General features: G+C 42.9%; 1 protein-coding gene across 1 annotated transcript; it reads right to left on the reverse strand.

The window, feature by feature from the left end:
* Positions 1-857: 857 nt before the first annotated feature.
* On the reverse strand, positions 858-5070 carry LOC143421992 (schwannomin-interacting protein 1-like). The gene is made up of 2 exons (XM_076892059.1): positions 4527-5070; positions 858-1730 (listed from the first exon to the last, which is right to left on the reverse strand). The coding sequence occupies exons 1-2, from the start codon at positions 4533-4535 to the stop codon at positions 858-860; spliced, it is 882 nt and encodes a 293-aa protein (XP_076748174.1). The 5' UTR covers positions 4536-5070.
* Positions 5071-19295: the final 14225 nt, after the last annotated feature.

Below are 19295 nucleotides of genomic sequence, written 5' to 3' on the forward strand. Positions count from 1 at the left end.
TCAGGGAGACAGAGAGGGCCTCCAGGAGAGACAAACAAAGACGCACAACACACACGACACACTCACAATAGCACTAGGTTGCAGCCATTATGTGTGCGCATCGGGGGAAAATGCCTTGGTGCTTGCACATCAATAGAGAACACCAATCCAGCCTTTTCATTTGCCCTCACTTAGTTTTACTCTGTGACAACTGGCGATGGAGCTCTAGCAGCTCTAAACAATTTTTTCCCACTCCCACCCTAAATATTTTAAAGTTACACCCTTTTGGACCCATAAACTGACAACAAACCATGAAGCTCTGGCTGAGACTGTGATTTAAACTGAGTAATGCAATAAATTAGTAAGTGAATCATGACAGCCTCTCCTGCTGGTGCTGCTGGTGAGGCATGAAAGGCCTACGGCACCTCTCTGCTTAATGTCAACGCAACACTGACCTCTTCTGGTAGAAACACTACATGGCCACAACTGGTTTTTTTTTTAGAACTTGTAGAAATTAGGTTAGACAGACGTAACTCTCTAAGGTCAGCAACAAATCGTTGTTACAATGCTGTCAGGACTCATCAGTATGAACTCTTAGTCGTAGATCTATAGTTTTAAAGTTGTCTCAGCTAAATCTGTGTACTTCTTGGACATCCAGTTGAATCTGAAGTAAGATGAACTGAAACCCTGTTGCTTTGCTGCCCCACTTCATTTCCTTCCAGCTGTACAGACTTCCATAATGGATAGGAGCTGGGCCACATAGCTTAGCGCTACATTAGCTGACTAATCTCTCGACCTTCCTCCAGCTAACCTGACCTCATGTTTCCTGGGTCCGTCTGACACAGATAACTGCTGGATTACAGCTGCCCATCGGTGCGCTATGTTTGATGACCTCTGACACACATAGATAAAAGAGGACAAAATCTCAACTCCCAAAAATAACATACAAAAAAGAAAAATCCTTGCACACTCACTGAGGTGTAGTTGGTCTTGCCCATGTTGTGGTTCTGGTTTTGGTTGAGGTTATGGTTCTCCTGCTCTCTGCACTGCAGCCCAGCCAGGTGTCTCTCCAGGGCTGCCCAGTCCATGGTGGGCAGAGGCTCTTCTTCTACCCCTTCCTCTTCTCTGTATCCTCGCATTATCCCCACAGTCCCCACACTTCCTCCTCCTCCACCACTGCCTCCGCCACTGCTGCGACTCCCCCTGCCTTGACTGGTGCTCCGGTGGCTGGACTTAGGAGTCCCCGTGCCTGCCTGCGGTGTGCCAGGAGATTGGGGCTGGTTGTTCCTAGGCAAAATCAGATTGCCGTTTTGCTTCAGTTCATCGGGGACGGCTGCGGATGACATGGCGGTGCGTCCGCTGGGGGCCGGTAAGGGCGGGATGGTCTTGACATCCTGGAATTCTTCAGCAAGGCTGCGACTGTTCACTGTCTTCCTGTAGCCTTCACCAGCACTGTCAGCACTCACAATGCCTTCTCTGCCGTCCCCCTCACCAGAGGGCTGTGGAGAGGTATAGTCCTCTCCATACTCACTCTCCCACTCTTCTATCACCTTCTTCTTATACTCTTGGTAGTCCTCATCTTCCTCATAGTCCTCTAAGGTAACCAGGTCCAGAGAGGGGGAGGATTTGTAGTCCTCTAAAGTAGCCAGGTCAAGAGAAGGGGAGCAAGGTGTGACCTTGTTGGAGTTGGACTCTGAGCTGGAGCGACTGGATGCGTCACTCCCCAGGTCCATGCCATCCTCCCTATAATCCTGTAATGAAAAAAGAAGAGACAGAGAAAGAGATTTAGGACTGGGGAGACAGTACCCTAAAGAAAAATGTGGTACAGGGAACATGGGCCATGTTGTTGGTCTGACAGAATCAGTGAAATGACATAAAAAAAAAGGAGGCGTCAAAAAGAATTTAGGGAAGTGTGTAGACTTAGATTAGTCACACGGGTATTGTGGTTTGAGTCGGGCAACCACAAAAACTTCCTGTCCTGCAGGGAACTTCCTTTCTGCACAACATTTTGCAGTCACTGTCTCTTTTGTACTTGTTTTCCTCTCGCCTTAAATTCGCAGTGCTCTGGACTCTCCTACTCTTGCTTGTTTGCCTAACAGATAATCCCATTCCTTTTACATTCCTGTACATTGTTAAATGTGTATGCGTTAATGGCTTGACACACATAGACACAGCGAAGGCAGAGTCTGTGCGGCCAGAGATGTCAGAATAATAAATGCTGCCATTCCCTCCTACGTCTGCTAAGCTCCACAGGGACAAAACAGTGAGGAGCTGAGAGTGAGTGACAACGACATGTCAGTACACAACACACCAAACTGTGACACGAACAGATGAGTCTGGAGCGGATCTCTAACCTTGACTGCGATGCTCCCGCAGCGCCCCAATCTCCACCTGACTGATTAGTTCCCAGCTAATGAAAACGTCGACGGTGTTTACAGCCGTCCACAAATCTCAACTTGACCTGAGCCTTCTCTCACAGAGTTAGTCTTGTCTCTAAAGGAGCACATTATCATGGAGCCTCAACACTTTTAAAGCATAATGAAAAGCAAAGCGCACCAAAATCTCTCCCAGGGCAAAGAGAAATTAACGACACATTCCTACGCGACCGCATTATGAGCTGAAATTAATTATGAAGATTGCTGATTACTGGTTTAGACCACAAGGACTTGCAGTAGTTTTGCCTCTTGCAGAAGACAAATGAGAGAGAAATGTTAACACAGTATTATCTTAATGACAAAAAGCTTTCTTGAGACATGGCCACTGGATCACACCTGTGCAGACACCAGGCATCACAACACCATGCAGAAAATATCTACACTGGGGGTGGGGGGGAATGTGACTCAGCATCTTAGAGACTAGATATAAAAAGTGCTGATGTGGTGTAGAAAAATAAAGCCTCCCTCCGCTGAGGACGTTGCATTTCTGCGTGAAATACTAACAGGTCAAAGAGAATAGGAGAGGAGCTGCTGCAGGGATGCTGTCTGCACCAGATACAGGAGTGGGGACACAAAATATAAGATTTTTGTCATGAAGCACAGCAGGTGGTTCTTACCTAGTTAGAGCAATGTTATGAAAGAAAACTTTGGTTGTGTAGTGCATAGCCACTGAGGTGTTGAGACCTTCAGTTTGACTGGAAGGAGAGCAAATTTAGTATTAATTCCCTGCGTGATGAACAAGTTCAGCACAAGAACGTCTCATTAGTTTCATTTCCCAGACAGTAACAACATGTAACATCCCATAATCAGTTTCCTGGCATGAAAAGCTCCAGGAGCTTCTTTGTGTTTACAAATGAAGGGGGAGGACTTAAGGGCGCACGACACTATACCTGCGCTCTTGTGGGCTAATGCTATAGTAATTGATTAGAGCCGTTTTTAGCAGCCCAGTGCGCCATCCGTCACTGTTATGAGATTGTAAAACACAGTGTAACATTTAGGCTTGGAAATGTAGCAAGGCTGTTCGTATTTTCGGATTCGTGATCAGTTTATCAGGAGCTTACAGAAGACAACAACCTTACCGGCTTGCTCATGAAAAGCCTCACCAGGCTTTCATTTTGGTTTCGCCACCCTTTATAAGTAAAGAAATAGATTCAGGAACTGGGTGGGCTTTCCTCCCCAGCGTGGAAAGACCGCTAAGCAGAAGCAGAGTAGCCTATATCCAAGCTACGATCGCGTTTCAAAATCTCGGTCACCAATCCTTTTCTTCAAGTGTTAATTCTCATTTCCTGTAGCCTCCAAACACCGCCGGGTGTCTGCGCGTTAACGCGTCGATACACGACGGTCACGAGAGCCCGATTAAAAATAATTTAATCATGTAAAGTATTTAGAGAAAATAGAATAGAGAAAGAGGCGGAAGGCGCTGTATGAGGGCAGACTGGGGCTGCTAAAGCTGATCCGCCGTGGGATTAAGCGAGCGCAGGCAGACTATAGGCTGGATTCGGCCAACAAAATACGGGAATACATGCAAATTGACAGCTGCACCTATTCCCCTCCATCCCGCAGCAGCCGGGCGGGCGTTTGGGTGTTCGGGGTGGGTGTGGGGGCTGGCCTTTTAATTTATGCCAAAGACTACTCTCACAACTCTGTCGGTCGTTTCCAAAGGGGCATCATCGCATACGCCCAGTCTTTTGCGTGCGTCGAGCTCAGACCAAGTGACATTTCTCCACGCGTGGCAGCCGCACGATTACATCTGGCAACATATTTATTGAAACAGAAACACCGACTGGAACAAGACAGCACTCACGTCATAAGAAATAAATAAATAAAGGCAACCCGCATGTGTTTCTTCAATTTGCACAGTCATTCATAGGCTACTCAAATGATGTAATGTTCCCAAAAAAGTCCCAGGAGGAACCCGATGCCCCCGGCAACAGCGGTGACAGAAACGCCCAGATATCACACAATCACACCGCGGATGTCACCCGCTACTGTGACCAAGCTGACCCCTACTCAGTACCACCATTATCGGTCAAAATTAAAGCCGAAGCCGGGAGATGAGCTAAAAGTAGTCTCGATGCAACATCACTGTCATTTAAACGAATCCATACTCACTGTCATCATCTTTGCAGCTTCCCTTCCACGTCTCAAGACATGGTAAAGTGTAAAATCCCAGCTGTTAGACAACGGCGACGGTGCTGACTCGCTTTACAGCAGCTTTATTCTAAGGGCGGGTGGCGGTGGGGCTGGTTTCGCTGGAGAAATTACAGACAGCCGGCGGATAATTCAGTACAGTCATCGCAACTGAGTGTGTAGTCTACCCACAGAGGAGAGAGCCGGAGTCTGAGACCTCACAGAAAATACAAACAATAACGCGGATGTCTTTAAATCCCAGCAGGTCAACGCTGCTTTCTCTCCTCTTCTTCCCGGCGCGCAGAGATGCCCAGCCGACAGTTTAGCCAGCGCTCTCTCGCTCCCACGTCAGCCGGGAAATAAATAGCCTGTGAGTAAAAGTGCGTCCCCTTACACTGTGGGTTTGCGCACGTTATAGAAATTCCACACAACGTTTATTGCCCAGTTATTACTCAGAAACAAGACTTAAAAACTAAGCGCACTACAAGCATGCCGCTGCTCCCCGACAGACACAGATCTTATATTTGTGGAGACTCTCTCTCTCTCCCTCCCTATTTAAGTCTGTCGCAGCCTGCCACTCTGAGGAGTGACGACGGAAAAACACAACTAAAGCCCAACCTTCTGCACCCACTGACCTTGCAAATGGTCGTAAGAAAGAGAGTGAGCGAGATGGAGAGATATAAAAAGGAGGAAACTATCTAGGTGAATTATTAAACATACTTCTGGTGTTGTGAATATAGAATAGTTTCAGACTTGTTTTAGAGCCCTTATAAAACTCAAGGATATCAAGAACACCCCCCACACCCTGTTGTTACATCTTCTATTTGGCTTCAAACATTTACAGCAAAGACTGTCATTTTCATCTTACACTGAATTACCATTTTAATGGTACACCTAGTGCAATCCAATGCAACAGCCCGGCAATAAATCCAACCTCGTGAAGGTTATAACATTCAGTTTGTGTTGAGATCATGCCACACAGGGGAGTATTCAGGTGATTTACACTAAAGTCTGCATAGCCCCACAGCCAGAGAGCCACGCAAAACGTGTTTAAAAGGCCATTAAAGGTATAAGCAAAGTCAAAACACACTGTAATAACAGCACTTTTACTGTAAAAATAAATAGTTATTCAGCTACAGCACAAAAGTGCAAGCTGACTACCAAACACTTGATTGCATATGGCTATGCTGCACTACGGGAATCCTCAGGTATGCTCACATCTATACAGCTTTTCCAAACAAGAGAAAATATTCAGTGAATGGCAGTTCTTTTATTGGGGTCAGAGGTCAGAGAAGATGTGATAGGAAGGCAACAGCAACTCAACCATTCATTACAAGCAAGGTATGCAGGAGAGCATCCTCGAACACAGATGTGCAACTTTGAAGCAGATGGGCAGCAGAAGACCACACCGAGTCCAACACCTCTCAGTTAAGAACAGGAAACTGAAGCTTTGATTCATATCGGCTCAACAAAATTGGACAGTTGAAGATTGGAAAAATGTTGCCTGGTCTGATGAGACTCTGCACTGCAGCATGTAGATGGTTAGGTCAGAATTTGGCTTAAACAACATGGAAGCGTTGATCCATCCCGCTTTGTATCAACGGTTCGGGCTGCTAATGGTGATGAAATGGTGCGGGGAATGTTTCCTTGGCACATCTTGGGCTCCTAAGTATCAGCAGGATAACGTGCCATCTTAAACTGGTTTCTTGGACATGAAATGAAGTTCACTGCACTCAAATGGTCTCCACAGTCACTGGATCTCAGTCCAGTAGAGCACCTTTAGGATGTGGTGGAATGCGAGAGTCACGTCATAGATGTAGAGCCAATAAATTTGCAGCAACTGTGTGAAGTTGTCGTGCCAATATGGACCAAAATCTCAGAAGAATGTTTCCAGCACCTTGTTGAATATATGCCATGAAGAATTAAGGCATTGAATGTGTTTTGGGCTGTTGGATAGACAAAGAAAAAAATCAGTGGCAGCTCTATTTTCCTGGGCAATCACATTTTCAAGAAAAAAATCATCAGTAATGAAAATAATTGTTACTTACAACTCTAAATTGCACTAAATCATATAATTAACGACATCAGTCAGATGGATGTAAGACAACTTTCCACTGTGATTGCAGCAGATGCTCACTTCTTTTTTGGCATGTATTAATCTGTATTAATGTTTATTTTATTTTAATTGATTTACTTTTTTCCTTCGTAGGGACGGCTTTGATTGTATGAAGTCACTAAACCAGTCAAATGAGTTGTCACACACACACACACACACACACACACACACACACACACACACACACACACACACACACACACACACACACACACACACACACACACACACACACAGATGTCAGCTGCGGTGTCAGAGCTGAAGAGGGGTTAACACCAACTTGGCATGATATCTCCATGTTGCATTCTGTTTCTTCTTGCAGCAGCTGGTAATTTACATAGCACGAAATCGAGATCAAGCTAAATGTCAATGATAACCCAATCTCAACCACCGCAGGAGTAAAATGCAGTCCAAAGCTTTTTTATAATGAGTGTTTTGATTAGAGGCTGTTCTGTGTCTCTCGAGTGGTAAGCCAAACATCTGAAAATATAAAAGCACTACAGCAATGATGTTGAGAATCTCTCAGTCCCTCACAGCTTTAGCCTTTCTGCACGGCCGGCTGGGCTCTGCAGAGATTTGTAGTTTTTTTTGAAGGATGGGAGCTGTCTTCCGATATGGTGCGTTGCATATATAATAGTAGCACAAAGGAGTTCATCCATATAATAAGAGAGCAGTACTTCAAAGACCCCTGGCTGAGCCTGTCCTTACACTGCAGTAGGGACAGCACTAGTAGGGATCTCCCTAAAGAGGAGACAGCAGGAGTCCTGCCTATTGGTACCACTCCATTCCCCACTGCTGCTTTCAACTCTCTTATCAGCCCTTCCACTCCACCCCTCTGCATTTCCTCCCTAATTCCCCAAACATTAATCGGTCATAGTCAAGTAAAATGAAGAGTTGTAGAGTTAACTCAGAGCCTGTAAGGCGGATAAACTGCTTTGGGGGGGTTGGGGTTATCCTGTAGAGAATTTGAAGACTGTAAGTTCACATGCTCACCAGGCAATTAATTTATCATTAATTTGTCAACAGGAGGGCAGCATTGTTTAGGTCACTCTTGCACTCACGCAGGCACACACAGTTTGCTGTCTTTGAAGTTTCCATTCCTCTTTAGCGTCAAAGACTCTAAAAACAGTTTTGACATGGCATCCTACCCTTCAGTGGGTTGTTCCACAAAACAATAAAAGCAGCAACAAGCTCAGAGCCAGGAGGGCCAGATGAAGACGTCCATGATCTGTCACATCAAAGCTCTGTGATGCATGTCCTCATCACACCTGGCAAAAAAAGATGCCTTTTTTTCTGTACTTTTGATTGAGGGGGTGGTCAAAGATAGTTCACCATGCAACACTTCCATCGCCTCAGATCATTCATTCCTCCCACTCTTGTTTTTCCCTCCTCTACTTTACTAAGAAGCAGAGGTGCGGTGCCTGTCAAACTGCCGGTCACCCGGCTTTACCAATCACCGAGGGGCAGGAACACGTGGAAAAACAGCCCATTCTAGATCTACAGTATCTGGGAAAGCTTTGCTCTATCTGCCAGCCTACCAGTCCATCCGTAGCAGATATCTGGCAGGAATCACAGAAGGCCCATTACTGACAGAGAGATAAGGCTGGAGAAAAGAATGCCCCTCAGATAATACTGAAAAGTCAGGCAACATCTTCCTCTGCTTATATCTGTCTCACAGGCATTTAAAAAACAGGGAGCTCCTGACAGTCAGCGAGAAATTGAACCTGTCTCTGGCTTGTCAGGAACTCACTGACTCCAGTGGAGAGACACCAAAAGTGACCTTGGAGGATTCTCTCTTCTCCCTCTCACTTCCTTCTTTTCGGGGACTGAGAAAGGGAGTTCACCCTGAAATCAAACTCTGACTGAGCCAGCTGACAGAAAATGAAGCATCAGAAACATGACTGTGGTACAACCTGCAGATGGGAAATGTCCTGCCTGGTTATGAGTAACACGGGGCAAAAAGAGACCAGACACTCAACACACAGTTCTTTCACAGTGTCATGTCTTTTTTAGGTGAAGAAGACACAATCCTGGCTGTCATGAAATCTTTACACTTCCCTCATACCCTGTCCACACTTCTACTACCCACTTAAAGCTTTTGTGTCAAGAAGTTGTGCTCTTTACTACGGTGAGTACATATGCAGATTTCTACCCATACTTCGGGCTATGTTGTTACCTCCTCCTCAAAACTGTAACTATATAAAAACATTAACAGCTCAGCTTAGGTTGCTAGTGGAAACTGTTGAAAACAAAGGCAACTTGAAGCAAGTAAGTGTAAGCAGTCTTCAGTAAAACACATCTAGCAAGGCCATTATCATTGCACAGCTTCTCTTCAAAACACACTGCTCTCTGTCACAGGGAATAAGTTGTGACATTTACACAGAAACTGCATAGCAGTATAAAATGATAACAATGAAAAAACAGGAAATGTTATAAATAACTATAGCTCTATGAATAGTGACTGTGCATCACAAATAAATGAACAAATATGAGCAAAGTCACGTAGGAGAATATAATCAAACATGCAAGAACACAGCAAAAATTGTAAATGTTTAAGACTTCAATATTTCCAAACTGCTGCAGCTCCCTAAGAGTGTCTATTAACACATCCAAAGTAAAATGTTCTTTGGTGTTGGCGTCATTTGAGTGAGTTTATAAAATTAGCTCAACTTGTTAGAGATCTCATTACACTCAAATTCAATTTTTTGGTCACACCAGCAGCGATGAGTCTGTTTGTCAACTGCAGGAGGAAGGAAACAATGTGCAACACTCGTATGTAGTTGGGTGGATTCGTGGAAGCTGCCCATACCCCAACATCATAACAGCTGGACAATGACGCACTATTTTCGAGACACTAAATTATAGGTTATCACTTAACAAGGCACGGGCAGACATATAATGACATACACTGCAAGCCTAACTCAAACCTTAACCAGCAGGTGAGAAGACCTTTGGTGGGCACACCCGCCAGAAGTCTACTGGGCACTGCTCACATTGTTTTTAAAATGGTTTTGAAGTTAAAGAAGGAACCCCTGCAAAGCCTGAAATATTTTATTACTAAATTTGAACATGTTTGAAAAAGTGTTAAAATAACTCCACGAGCAGCTGCTGTAATACGATGACTGGGCAGCCTTTAAGCTTAAAGGAGCTTGATTTGAATCCATCCCAGACCAATTCCTGTATGTCATCCCCGTCTCTCTACTCTCCTGTCTCCTTTTATCCATCTTATCCCCCCAAAAAATGAACTTTAATTCAACACTGGACACAAATTTCAATATAAACCTAAATATTGTGTCAAATGTAATAAAAAATACATAATAAATTACAAAACACTGATGTGATGTGTTACTTTTGAGGCATACTCCTATTCAAATTACAGTTCAATTCTGCAATATAAATAAAAAGCGTTTCAGACTAAATTGTCTGGAAAATCAGTTAAAAACCTATTAACAAAAGAAAACAACAAGACCAGAATATCTCCAGTACACGCTAAATCTGATCATTCAAAATATAAGCATCACATTATTGTAAAAGTTATATAATAATACTATTTTTTCTTTACAGAACCTAAATTACAAAATGTATTAGGCAGGCAACAAAAGGAGCAGATAATAAAATAACATGTATTCCATACATGCTACATCACAATGAAGCGTTAAACTCTCCCGTGCAGTTCTAATACACCCCAAGTCATTAAAGGACGAGTTATTTACACCGTTATTCATTTTAATACATCAAAAGCCTCTGAGTACATACATCTTTTTGCCACATTTCCTGCAACATGCACACAAAGTACCACACAAAGCAGTTTGTGCCTTGAGACAGCAGCGGCAGGATGCAGACTGTGTGATGATGAATAGAGATGTCAGGTGGCAACAATAGAGGTTGGATCCGTAACTGGCCGACTGACCCGCTGTTCTAAATAGAATGGGTGGCCAAACCATTGAGCCTGGCCATCAATCTCCTTCCCAAACACAATGATGATTTACTCCATTCAAATTACTGGGGGACTGAAAGAAAAAAGTCTGTGTGTGTGTGTGTGTGTCTGTGAATTTCTGGGTGTTCTTTATTTCCCAGGAAACTATATGTAAGTGTGTGTATGTGTGCTGTGAGGCATAGCCCTGCACTTCGTATTGTGTTTCTGAAATGGTGTTTACACAATCTGTCGAACCCCAATGCCCGTGTCTGACTGCAGCGCTAATACCTGACTGTAATATATTGATCTTCCCTCCTATACTGTATATCCAACCAACAATTTCACTTGCTAACGAAGTGTGAAATGAATTGTGAGAGCAACATCTTGTCCAACGTACATACAAGCACTCACAGCTATTAGATTCATTTAAATGGGAAGCACGTCAGGTTCCAGTCTGCAGTGTAGCATGTGCAGTGTGGACAAACTGAGACCAAATTTGTTTAATCTAGCTTGGTTTATAGGATAAATGGCTCGCTCACAGTGGTAGACAGTGTTTTGCACAGCTTAGCATTCATAAAGAAGCTTTAAATCCAAACTAGCAATTACAGAAAAGACCAGAATATGTGCATATGGCCATAACCATAAAGAGAGATTGGGTGGGAACTCAGACAGTGATAAATGTGAGGAAGGAAGAGTATATAGTGTTACAGAGGGGGAGGAGGAAGACAATTACAGAGATGTAGATGTTGAGGAAGATGAGAATGTCTCTAATGATAATCACTGGCGAAATCAGAATGATTACAGCCATGCTTGTGCTGATGAAAATGATAGTTTCTAACACCATAGTTATCAGTGAGAGGATGATCACGATAACAAACATGATTAATCAAAACCAATACGGTTGGCATACATCTAAACAGCTACAAAGTAAAACTAGAAGCCTGCTAAATCTAGTCAAAGATCGTTATGCTGCAGGGAAGCAAATTTCAGACGTAACCTCCCCAGGGGGACTGCGACCAGCAGAGTTGGAAAAAGTCATCCAAGTCATTAATGAAGTTATGACCATAGTCACCGCTGTGGCAAAAGATCTTAATCGCTTGCAAGAGTCGAGGACCGAGACCTGCTCCCGACCTATTTAGTTGACGGCGCACTAATGCTAATTAGAGTGAAAGAAGCAAAGGTTTGTAATCTGATCAATTAGCTCAGCCAGGGGAGGCGTCCTGTGGGGCCGTGGAAAGACTCGGGCTCAGGACTGTGGAGAACATTTTCCTGAATGCCACAGAAGACACTTGAAGGTTTGCATGACGGTCCTAATGCTCTCACTCCTCTTTACTTTTCCCCAAAACACACTCAGCTCTCTTCTTCTCTTTCTGCAACATGGCAGAAAACATCCACGACAATTTAAGAGTCAGATTATAGAGACAGAGACTCTGAAACTATGTCAGGTCCCAATCCTCAGTCTCTTTCGCTCACTCGCTCTCTGATGCCGCCTGGCACCCCTACTCTGTGGTTTCTGCGCCCTGTCAGCAATACAGCCAGACAGAGATATGCATCCACACTGCCCTGTGCCCATCTCCACGCTGTGCAGTGCGCATATGTCCACACAATTTACTGCCCACACCAAATTCAATCACTTCTCTGGTGTTTTGTGCAGGCCTCGCACCTGCTGTTCCCAACCTCCTCTCATAAACGAATAAACATCCAGAGATTGGAGAGGAAGAGAGAGGAGAGGCAGCGGGAGGTGATTTAAGGAGCAAATTAAACTAGGAAGGACTGAATGAGCTGGAAAAAGAAAGGAAATAGGTTGATGGGTGATATGACAAAAGGAGGCTATTCTATTCTTTGCAGTGAATCTTTTTCACCCAGTCGAAAACAGGCCATGTATTTCACACTAGTCTGCAGGTTTTAGAACCAGTCTGGCACTAAAATGAGCACTGATGACCTTCAGCTTATACCCTTTGAATGCATCCAAAGTGTTCTTAAGGTCAGCTATACTTAATTAGAAAGTTGCAGTAATACATGAATGGTACACTGTCTAAATTGGTTATTGATGTCTCCCAGAATCATTCGTAATAACAGAAAAATACCACAACTAATAGTAAACGTATATATCACTGTTATAAGATATATAAGAACCACAGGAAGGCAGAATTGGGGATCCAATGACACAGGCCCAGTCCTGTTTGTATACTACTTGACAGAGGCAGTAACTGGCAGAGCTGCAATCACTGATTGAAATGAAATACACTGTATCAGCGTGAGATGTGCCTTCATGACAAAGAAGAAGAACAGCAGCTGTAGTGTCCTTGCTATACTGTCTTGTCTTGAGGTGGCAGCAGGTGGCTCTGGGATTTCAATACATCTGACAGGTCGCTGATGTAACTTACTCTGCAGTGTGAAGTATTATCTTAAGAGCTTTAAACTTTAAAGGTTCAAATAAATGGGTAAACATTGTGTTTTTAACATTTGCAAAACCTTCAGCGAGACCAAATGCAACCTATTTTATCTGGCATGACCGATCAATTATCACCCAGACATTTACATTAAAGTACCCTCTATAAAAGCAGTATTTCCAAAATGTTTTTTCAACAACAAAAATAAGAAAAATTATGCATTTTAAAATTTTAGACAAAATAAAAGTTAATGCCAAGCGTTGAGCTTGAAGTTTTGGACTTTTCACTGGAACTCTCTGTATGAGGCCCAAAGAGATGTTGATGCAAGTGATGGAGGCCATCACTGAAAAAAAAAGAAACTTTTGGAGAAACAGCAAAAACTGAAGCAGACCGATTTAGAATCGTTCTTAAAAAGAAGGAAGACACTGATCAGCAGAAGAGTGAGTGAGTGATAGCAGAATTATTCCCACAGTTAAATGAAACAACTTCACAATATCCAATCAAATGAGCAGTCTTGAGGAGGTAGGCGAAGTCTACAGTCAAGAGACACCTTTATGGATGTAAATACAGAGGGTTGCAAGGTGCAAACCACTGGTTACACTAAAGAATAAGAGGTCAGATTAGACTCTGAGCCTCCACATTAATGGAAAAGAATTCTTTAGACAGAAACCAATATGATCTTGTGCCAGAAGGATGGACAGAGAAAAGTGCAGCAAAGGAGAGAAACGGCTCATGATCCAAAGCCTTCCACATTATCTGTCAAAACTGGTGAAGGCAGCATTATAGCATGAGCATGTATAGGTATGGAAGCCCGTTTCCGCCACTAAAAAAAAAAAAAAAAAGGATCCATAACTCAAAATTTCGAGTTATTTTCTCGAAATTTTGAGTTTTTTTCTCGAAATTTCGAGTTATTATCTCGAAATTTCGACATATTAACTCAAAATTTTGAGAAAAGCAACTCGAAATTTCGAGTTAGCGCTGCCAATCAGTAATCTACGTGAATGACGTCATTTCCATGTTACCCGGAAGCTGAAGCCCTCAGCTACAAATGCTACAGCTAAGCTACCGGTATTACATCCAGTCGTGAATGCACAGATTGCTGAGTGTTTTCAGCCTGGCTTCACAAATGATGAAATCCCTGTGTTATTAGCTGAATCACATGGTGTTACTATCAGCAAACATACTTTAATTTGTTGGGATCCGTTTTTGAGTGCGCGGTCCTGCACCATATGCTTCCGGGTAACAAGAAAGCGACCTCATTCACGTATATTTTTGATTGGCAGAGCTAACTCAAAATTTTGAGAAAAGTAACTCGAAATTTCGAGTTATGGATACTAGCTTTTTTTTTTTTTTAGTGGCGGAAACGGGCTTCCATATATAGGTGCTTTTGGAACTGGGTCAGTAGTAATTACTGATGAGGTGATTGCTGATAGAAGAGGCAGGATGAATTGTGAAGTGTACAGGACTATACTCACTGATGAGACTCAACCAAACGTGCTTCACAGCACACATGGATAATAACCCAAAGCAGAGTGTAAAAGCAACCCAAGAGTTTCTCAAGGCAAAGATGTGATATTCTTCAATGGCCAAGACTGTCACCTGATCTAAGCTCAACAGAGGATGTTTTTCAGTTACCCACAGGCAATTCCAAGACTAACAAACAAGCAGCAACCAAAGGTAGCAGCAGTAAAGGCCTGACAGACCATCTCCAAGGAAGAGAGAGCATTTGGTGATGTCCATGAGTCCAGGATTTTGGGGCAATCAGTGACTGCAAAGGATTTTCATTTAAGCATTAAAAACAATCCTGATATGTTAGCTAGTCCAGTTACTTCTGAGCCTCTGAAAATGGGAGGCTAGGTATAAAAATAACTTTATTTCCTCAACAGTCTGTTCCAATTTTTTATTAAACTCCTAGAATGAAGCTGAAAGTCTGCACTTAAACAGACCTTGAATGTTTGATTTGAAATCCACTGTTGTGGTGTATCAGTGTTCAAATACTGTGTATCGGGTAAAACCAAAAGCAGTCTTTACATTTAATTTAACTATCAGCCTCTTCAACAGACAAGCTGCAATCTTGGGCCTCTTTGTTTATTACCGTAATTACAGAGAAGAGCCATGTGTTTCCCAGTGACTCGGATGGTTAAGTCTTATTCTGATGCATATGCTGCAGGGCATTATGCCTTTCATACTTTTTACATATTAATAGTTTGTGTCCTTAAAAGTCTTCTTCAAGTTGTTGTAGGAGAACATTGGCATTTGGACGATACAAATCCTGATACTCATTTTCAATAACATTCCTAACTGGACTTCATTTCCATCTTCTAAGTCTCGTAATTGCAATGACGTCTGGCTTTGATAAAGGGGATTGGTTTAATTTTTCTCTTATCATGTCTTGCCAAAATTTAATTGATTTTTGTTTAATATATTATTTTTGTTTGGGGAGCATTGCTTCTGTGTATATTCTTTCACTTGATAGCTTATCTCATTATTTTTCCAAATTCCTAAAAGCATGCAAATCAAAATGATTACCCTTAGCCTATTAGTGTGCACAAACTCATTTACGTCTTCCCTGCTCCTTCTCCCCCAAAGCAGCATTAGATATCCATGTAATGGCTCTCTAATGATTGGTTTTCGTCCCGTGAAGGATAATGGGGTCAAATTTTCCTTCAATATTTTAATCTAAAATTTCACCACAGTTAACGGTAACTTAGTTTGTCTTTATGTTATAAATGCTATGAGAGCTTCCTTAAACTGCACTTTTGAGGATCTTTAACACATTTTTTTCTTATAATCTAATCTTAGTTTCAGAAATTTGAAAAAAATTTGTGAAATACATACGAAGTTTAAACTTATACTGAGCTGTCCATTATTCAGCATCTGTGAATGGATGTATTTTGACATTTTTAAAAATGGTAGTCAGCAGGCTTTTTTGATGTAATAATCTTTCTTCCCCACAGGAGATCATAGACTTTCAAAAAAAGGAGAGTATTGCACAGCTAATGGTCCATATCATCACTCCACACTTACTGTACAGCATTTATGGTAAATGGATTGCATTTATACAGCACTTTTCTTGTCTTACTGACCAATCAAACCACTTAGCATTACAAGTCACTTATCGAACTGACAGCTGCAGTTTCACTTCTTTCATGTCTTTGGCACAAACATGTGGATCATCAAGGATGAGATTTCTAAACCGGAGCTGTTGGAGCCTCTGGTGCTGCTGGCCAACAGGGTACCATTGCAAACTGATATAGAGGGGTTAATGTTAGGCAGGGTTAGGGTAAGGCCACTGTTAGCTGAAGATGAAGCAAGAGGACGTGATGTGATTAAGGCATGTGATGAAGCAGTGAGATAGGAGGAAAGGCACGAGTGTGGAAGTGAGTTTAGGGACTTTAACCCTTTATTGACCAAGAGTTATACAGGCCTAATGGACTTATTTTCTAAACGTAAAATTACAAATTACTTTCAGGAACCATTTGAATTTTCTCAAAATGGTTATGAAGAATGGTAATACGAAGCGCACACGGTAAAATCTAGGTGGAACTGACTTCTTCTGTCTGTGTTCAGGGAGTAGTACCTTGTCACACCAAATATCTGTATAGAGGTTAAATGTTGGTACATGATGATGGCTGACATGATGGAGAGAAGGAAGGTCGATACGTGCAGAAGAGCACTTGGAAGGGAAGCAACGCCGGGAGCATTGGAGATGGATCCAAACTATTCTATCACTGTGTAGAGAAAGAGAAATGAAGAAAAGGTAATCTTTAAGGAAGAGTATGTAAGAGTAAGAGTATATTGTGAAGGTGAAAAGAGCATGTGTGTGTATGCCCCACACTGTAAGTTGGATGGGGTATACATATTAAATAAGGTGGATGCGTATGCTCCATCAGTCTGAAGAGAAAGTAAAATTCTGAAGTAAACTGGATGAAATGGTAAAGTGTCCGCAGGGAGGTTAGGATGGTGATTGCAGCAGACTTCAGTGGACATGCAGGTGAAAGGAACAGAGAAAAGGACAGATGGTTGCAGACATTGCAAAGAGAGGGTTGGTGGGACAGAGGGTGTGATGGATTCAGATGATCTGCTGTGGTGACCCCTAAATGGACCAGCTGACAAAAAGCAGTATCGTGTTTGCATCACAACGACTCCTGTAACTACTGAAAATCTAACAGAACCGAACAGATAATTTAATTGCAAAATACTCACACACAGAATATGCCTTAAGAAAGTAGCCTAATGATACAGTAATTGAGATGACAGCGAGGAAATGAGATCAGATTATAGTAGTTTAAATTATAATGGACTTCTCTTTGAAGTGGATTACATAATACAACAGCGATGATTAGAGCTAATCCACGACCACAGTGCACGGATGATGGAAGAATCAGTGAATGGATTGCCAGAAAACTACCAGAAAACTGTGGTTTGGTTGCTGTAATTACATCTGTCATTTGTTAATAAAGCCAATCTGAGGAGATTGGGTTAAAAAAGAACAGATGTCCACAAACCTCTGGTCATCTTAGTTTTGCTATTAACTAACAGCAGGGGAACTAGTAGGGCAGATAATCATAGGACTGCTTTCCATGAGCAGAATTCCTCTGTTCGTGATTTCAGTGATGCTATGACATGTATTTCATTCGTTTAAAATACATTCATCAAATGCACCTGCAGAAAAAAAGTTACTTCAAGGTTTGAACATTTTCTCCACATAAAAGTCATTAAGTACGCAGGGTTAGTCCAACCTGAACCACTGAAAGAGCCATAATGGTAGCCCGCCACTCCAGCAGAGAGGCATGCCCTGTTAGAGGCACTGCCAAAAGCAGCACCTCAGCCATTTGGCAGAGAATACACCACAAGGAGGGCCTTATCACGATGAGCACCCCCTCGTAAAACTACTCCCTTTCATTTGTCACATTCTTCCTTCATCAATGAAGCACTCATGTCTTTTTTTCATCATCCATGGCCTCATTCCTTTCTCTTTCTGCTCTTTTGTATTCGACATTCACCATCTCTTCATCTCTCCCCTCCAGACTCTCTGTGCCATCACTGATGCTCTATGCACCATCAGATGCTGCTGAAGAGGTTGGGAGGGTAAATAGGCATGAGGGCATCAAGCCCACAGCTCCCTGGCAGAGAGAGAGCAAGCAGTAGGGCATCATCAGCAGAATATCGAGAAAACTACCCTGACAGAAGGAATCAGACAGCAAATGGACCTTGCGATAGAGCGTGTTGAATCATTCAAAAGCTACGCAACAGGGTACGACATTAATACGGGAGCTGATAGGTGAACGATGTGCATGCGCTCGTGTTTGTGTATGTGCGTGACTTTGCAGCTGTTTACTGTACTGTACACAACACTATCCAGCTAAGGAAAATGATTATAAGCAATGTGGAAGAGCTTCTGATCTGCAGCATATTCTGACTGTTTTAATTTACAGGAAAGGGGGTCACTGGGAGTTTACGAGAGACAGGTCTGTACAGTGTCAGAAGGATCGAGGATAAAGGCTTTAAACTGCATGTTAATTTACATTTGAAAGCATTTGCTGTACATCAGTGAATAAACAGAATTCTGTTTTTGTACGTGTGTGTTATGTAGGAGGGTGAGATGAGGTAGGAGGTAAAGACAGCACAAGCCTGTGTTCATTTTATGTAAACATGCTGCAATTTTAATGGACGCTAAGGTCCTTAGCAGGCTCCCCTATGAGAAGCGACAGGGATGCAAGAGAGGGAAGGAGGGAGGATGGGGAAGGCTTTCAGACCACTTTGCTCTTTTGAATCTGTCAATTTTGCCCGCTTTTCCCACCCTGACTCTCGCCTCATCTTCCCATCTCCTTTCACCTTAAGTGTAGTCATGCATGTTATCACTAAGCTGGCAGCAGTGGGAGGCTACAGAGGAATTCTTATGCCCGAAACGCTCCCCTGGTGGCATCCAGCCCTCCACCTCTCCATCTCCATTTTTACTGCCATTGCTCCACAGCTGTCCTCCTCTCTCACTACTGTAACGATTATACCATTATCTGTTCCCTCGATCCAATATATGTGCATGCCATGACCTCACCTCACCTCTCTTCTCCTGTCCTCCATAGTGACATAGCTTCATAGCTATGTCTCTGAGCTGGAAACCCCCCGATAAGCAGAGCGGACATCAAACCGGTGTGACAGGCTTGTATGTCTCCCGCCACCAGCAGCCTCCTCCTCTTAGCGGAACCAAAAGGCTGCAACTAAATCTGCAATTCTGCAACCTTCACCTGCTGGTGGTGCTCCATTATACCCCCTCCCCCTAGTTCATGTGCCACTCGGGGCCAGTCAGCCAATGGTCCTGTAGT

Source organism: Maylandia zebra, linkage group LG14, assembly GCF_041146795.1.
Source record: "Maylandia zebra isolate NMK-2024a linkage group LG14, Mzebra_GT3a, whole genome shotgun sequence".
In the NCBI taxonomy this organism is placed as follows: domain Eukaryota; kingdom Metazoa; phylum Chordata; class Actinopteri; order Cichliformes; family Cichlidae; genus Maylandia; species Maylandia zebra.